This window comes from Leptosomus discolor, chromosome 5, assembly GCF_034619465.1.
Source record: "Leptosomus discolor isolate bLepDis1 chromosome 5, bLepDis1.hap2, whole genome shotgun sequence".
Lineage (NCBI taxonomy): Eukaryota > Metazoa > Chordata > Aves > Leptosomiformes > Leptosomidae > Leptosomus > Leptosomus discolor.
Genome location: NC_141395.1, coordinates 16,891,942 through 16,897,379, shown reverse-complemented (window position 1 = coordinate 16,897,379; position 5,438 = coordinate 16,891,942). Strand labels below are relative to the sequence as shown.

General features: G+C 48.9%; 1 protein-coding gene across 1 annotated transcript; it reads right to left on the bottom strand.

Moving 5' to 3' along the window:
* Window positions 1–1,274: 1,274 nt before the first annotated feature.
* RPL37A (ribosomal protein L37a) lies at window positions 1,275–5,184 on the bottom strand. Its single transcript, XM_086465951.1, has 5 exons — window positions 5,180–5,184; window positions 4,786–4,915; window positions 4,008–4,136; window positions 2,669–2,751; window positions 1,275–1,442 (listed from the first exon to the last, which is right to left on the bottom strand). Exons 1-5 carry the CDS (start codon window positions 5,182–5,184, stop codon window positions 1,379–1,381), a joined length of 411 nt encoding a protein of 136 aa, XP_086322077.1. The 3' UTR covers window positions 1,275–1,378.
* Between the last annotated feature and the right edge of the window lie 254 nt (window positions 5,185–5,438).

Genomic DNA, 5,438 nt, shown 5'->3' with positions numbered 1-5,438 from the left:
AACGGAGACATGTGCAGCGATCTCTCTCCCAGGAAGCAGACTGTCCGAGTCCCAGGGAACAACCCTCATCACGGTTGGGAGGTGACACCAAGCATGCACAGGCGGGTATGAATGACACCGGATCCTGGATACAGGGATTCACTTTGACAAGGGAAGTTTACAGCACCAAGTTAAAAAAAAAAAGTTTAGGAGCCAAGTTCAGGGACACTGCAGTCAAAACTTCTGAGCCAGACTTCTTGCAGCTTGGGAAACGGTTCCTGCTTAAGTCCAGTTCTGAATGTATCTTTCAAAGGTGTCAGGGTCATCAATGACATTATTGCCTTAGTTCATCACCACCCAAATCCACTTGAAGTTTAAGCTGGAGCAGAAGCAAGCAACCACACCACCTCTTCCTATTTTTCCTCCGGCAGCCATCAAGGTCATTACAAAGACTCAGGTTTTCTGACCTGTATTGTTCAGGAAGGGAGAGGTGCTGCAGTCACCAAAACACCCAGACAAAAACACCTCAAACCAAATTGAAACTCACCTGACAGACCATCAAAAACATTCCAGCACCTTAAACCTGACAGTCTAAAGGAACAATTTGGAGGCAATTATTAACCCGAACAGTGTTTTTTCCTCCAAGACTGAATGTCCCAGGAGTTGGCTCAACGTGAAAATTTATCCTTGCAACGCAGCACAGATGAGGCACCTTGAACACGCAGACATGGAAGCCTGCTACCAGCCCTAGGAAGAGCAAGCCATAGGAAGCATTCCAGCCTAACCTCGAGATCCACAGACCACACAACATGTAACGGGCCGTAGCAAGCCACCGTCTGTAGCTGGCACCAGGAAACTAGCCGCACCAGCCAGCAGCAGAGGTTGGTAACTGCTCTTTTCCTGCTCCAACCCCCGCCCCCACGCCAGTCATGATGCTCTTTTCTCCATCTTGCAGCAGCGCCCTACTCCCCTGAGCCCTCCTCAAAGGCAAACGGGAAGAGGCAGAGTGAGGTTTCCCATGTTTTCCCCTTATATATGTCCATTCCTCCACACTATTCCTCATATCAAGATGAGCCAGGCTTCTTCAAGCTACTTAAGCTTTCCTCAGATCCACTTCAGCGCATTCCAGCAACAAAGTATGCTATTAACTGGAAAGGAAAAGTGTTTTTTAATGGCTTCACCAGTAACAAGAGCCACTCAACTACCAGATAGCACTATTACTGCCTCTGCAGTTAGACCTATAAATACAGTACAGCAAGACAGGACTCTCTGCAGAGATACGAACATGATTCCACTCCGTTATCACCTTTTTATTGTTAAAAGAAGAGATCTTGACAGTGGGGGGGGAAAAAAAAAAAAAAAAAAAAAGATGTTTCACGAGGAGAACAGGAAGCAGCTTCTACTGGTCTTTCAATTCCTTCAGTCTTCTGATGGCAGACTTGACTGTCACTGCAGAGGTGGTACTGGAAGAAGAAGAAGCAGAGTCATTTGCACGTGGCAGAACAACCCATGACAGCGTTATTTGTTTGAGAAAGCACTAATCATTTCAAAGTCACTGTCTGATTGCGTTGTCAACAGGAGGCTAATTCCACGCTGGTTTTCATGACCACAAAGCGCAGGCCTTTGCCTACAGAAGCACACGCAACTTCACAAGCTACATCTCCACCTGAACGGCCCAGTCACGCACCGACTGCAGGCACAAGCACGTGGGCGCAGATCCTCGTGACCACTACGCGTGGGGCAACGGTGCCTTCTGCCAGCATTGTGGGGGAAGGAGAGTAAAGAAAGGGAGGAAGCAAGGGCACCATCACAGTAAGAATTATGATGATCCAATGCTTTTAAAACAAAAGCAAAACGTGGAAATCGTTTTTCTTGGAGTAAACCTGGTTTTGCCCACTGTGTCTGTGTCTCTGAACAGAAAAGGCTGAGGTAGTAACCAAAAAAAATGCTGCTTAGGGTTTGAAAGAACAGGTAAGAGCTCCCTTACACAATTAAGATTTTTATACACTCAAAAGAAAGGAAAAATAATCCCCAGGTCAGAGGTGTAATTTATTAGAAGCTGTTAAAGCTCTTTTTAGAATAGGTCAGACATCCGTCAGGTGTCATCCGTACAGATGACTCCACCCTGAGACGGCTGCAGGAAGCAGCCATTCTCCCTGCTCCTTTCCTTCCAACACCACCAAAAAACCTGGCTCAAGCCAAGACCTTGTACAACAACAACTGTAGCTTACACCTCCAGTAAGAGATGCTACTACAGACAAGGCAGAGACTACTTTGATAAAAATATTTGTTTCAGCATTTGCAGATGTTTCAATTTCTTTATTTGAAGTCTGGGAAAAGATGCAGAGCTTGTGTTTTTGAAAAACAAGAACAACGGCTTTGATAAAGCCCAGAGATTAAGGAATTTTGGAGGGATTCACCAAAATCAGCACCAGTAATATGATGTATAAAATGCAATATTAGCAGAAGCTGCCCAAGAGATACCGGAAAGAATGGCCATCAAATCAAATTTGATCCATTCCAATCAAATTTTAACACTGCAAACAGAAAACCCCCAACATATCACTAACTCAAGACAAATCTACTTAATGGTTAGTAGAGTAAAAGAAAAAATAATTTAAGAAAAAGGCTGTATTATGCCTCAGCTATGTGAGAATAAATGCTGATCAGAGCTTCTTCATGTCCTTACTTGTAAGTCCAGGCACCACCAGCAACTGTCTTCATGCAGGACCCACAGTGCCAGATCCCCACAGCCTTCCTCTTCATTTTGGTCTGTTATAAAAGAAAAAGGAAGAAGAAAAGGGCACTCTCCATCAGCTGAACAAGCCAAAAAACAAACTTCAGGCAAGGACTTCAGCATCACATATAAGCCTAGTTAAGACACACAAGGATCAGGGAATGTTTTTACTGAGATTTTTCAGAACAGGGAAAGTCCTTCTGAAACACTTCTTCATTCAGCTATGAAGTGGGTCACTTCTAAACACATCTTCAAAAATTCAGCTCCTTTTGAAGGAGAAAATCAGTCAGGAGTTACCCTGCTCATAACCACTGCCATTCTCACCCGATCTGATGACCAGTCACACGCTGTTACTGGTGCTCCCCAGACATCCCAGGATTGCTCCAAAACGGCCCCCTCTGAACAGCACCCGAAGAGCGAGCAGTGGGTGCTCAACGCCTCTCAGCCAGGACAGCCTCCACCGCCTCGCAAAGGCGACAATGGGTTTGCCTACACCTGGACTGAGTTTAGACAGCTCTGCAAATGGGGTTATCAACACTCTCACTTCACATGAGGAATATATCAAATGTAAAAAACCCAGATGGAAATCACTTTAAATTTAAAAATCTCCCGACCCGTGCTCCGCCCGCAGCGGCCTCCGCACTATCCCCCCGCCGTGCCCAGCCACTTACAGACACCTGCTTTACAGATATCAATAAAAATTATCTGGGAAAAGCGCAAGCTGATGGGCCTCTCAAACTGTCAAAAACCAGACTTAAGAGTGAATTTTGATCACATACATGAGCAGGTAAGATTAATTCTTATCAGAAATTCTTCCCCATCCAGAGTTATTCAGGACACAAATATAAGTAAGCAACTGCAACCAAAAGTTTTAAGTGGGAAAAGCAAGGGCTCTTCCTCCTCCAGGTAAGCTGTAAAGTTACTGAAGGAAAAAAAAAAAAAAAAAAGCCCAAGTCATAGCTTTGGTATTAGGATAAGAAGTGTGGTGTTTCAATTCTCCCAGGTCTTTTTATCAGACACCAAAAACACACACTATGGCAGCATTTCTCACTATTTTGTATAATGAAATACGATTTCTGTTTGTTTTCATTTGACTACCACTAAACATGCACGTGAAATGCGTACTAACTCTTATAAGAGATTCTGACAGCAGCCTAGAGCTCACTAAACACTGTCTCAAAACCAGCCGAGTTATCTCTTCAGTAGAAAAATTACCAAAGCATCAAACTGCATTCCTAGCATCAATAACAAAGTTATTTTTAAAGGCTTTTTTTAGGGAAGGAGGTCTCACCTTGCCACAGAAGGAGCAGGTATACTTGGCATGCTGGCTAATTTCAATCTTCTTCACCATTTTCCTAAGAGATGCACCGTAGCGGGTACCATATTTACCCACAATCCCAACCTTCTTGGTGCGCTTGGCCTGTTGGGAGGCAAACCAGAAGACGCTTCAACGTTACGGAGATCGCCATCTCCGCGGCTGCTCCCCTCTCCTGACACACCAAGCGCTCAGCACTCAAAAGCGGCGCTGCAGCCGACCAACGCCTCTCCCCGACGTTGTCAACAGGGTATTAGTTCTGAAACGGCGCGAGGCTCACGCTGCCGCAGCCTCCCCAGTTTCTACTGGGGCACCTGGGGCAGAGGGCCGCAGCCTGGCAGCCGAGGACGAGCAAAGCCGTCCCTCCCCAGGGCCAGCCCGCTCTCACACGAAACGCTGCAGCCGGCAGAGCCGCCCACCGGGCACCGCCACCCCTTACCGCGCAGCCCGCCGTGAACCCGGGCCCAGCCTCTTCCCGGGACACCTATTCCGCTTCCCAGCGTCTCCGCCGCCGCCCTGCCATTGCCCTCCCCTGCAGGCCGTCCAAGCGGGAGGGAGCCCCTCTCGCAGCCCAACGAGGAGGCAGGGCCCACACCGGGCCCCAGCCCGGCCCGCAGGTTCTCCCGACCCGTGCTCCGCCCGCAGCGGCCTCCGCACTATCCCCCCGCCGTGCCCCGCCGCCTCAGGGCGGCGACCCCGGGGAGGATGGCGGCGGATGGCGGCGAGCGGGCCGCGGCCCCCCAGCCCTACTCACCATCTTCCTGCCCGGCGCCGACGCTGAGAGAGAAACCCCAACTGCGCAGGCGCAGTATGAGCCGGCGCCGCCGGAAGTGAGGCGGCGAGGCGACGGCGGGTGGAGCGGATGGGGCTCGGAATGGGCCTGTCTGCACCGTGGCGGTGCGCAGCTCTATGGTCGCGCTGGTCCCTTTCTCCCATGGCAGCGGGTTACCCAAAGCCCGGAGCCCACAAACCACAACCCAGCTCTCGGGAGATGCCTCGCTCGGAAAACACCGTGCACCAGGGAAACCCAAGCGGTACCTCAGCCCCAGCAGCGCCGACAGGAGATGTTCCCCAAGAGCTCAGATTCCTGGATTTCCACCCAAGGAACCCACAGCAGGGAAGGAGATGGAGCAGTGGAATTCACTCACCTCATTTTCGAAGAAAATAAGTAGTAGGTAGATGTCGGAATAAAACGAACAGCAAGCCAGACTGGAGCTCCAGAATGGGTGAAAAAAAAGTTTGAAAAAATATATATCTAAACCCACGAGGAAGAATTCCAATCTCAAAACATACCAAACCCTAAACCCTGAGGTTTCAAGATAACCCAATCAGGTGCAACCACGGTAACTACGCAATTTCCTTGGTGACATCCAGTGCTGAGACAAGCAGCCATAAAAGTCTGTGTGT

Bases quoted from the DNA above. Each gene is read 5' to 3' on its own strand.
- RPL37A (XM_086465951.1), bottom strand. The intron at 4,137-4,785 runs GTGAGTAGGGCT...GCCTCCCAACAG, and splicing joins CGGCGCCGGGCAGGAAGATG to GCCAAGCGCACCAAGAAGGT. The intron at 2,752-4,007 runs GTGAGACCTCCT...CTTTTATAACAG, and splicing joins CCTGCTCCTTCTGTGGCAAG to ACCAAAATGAAGAGGAAGGC.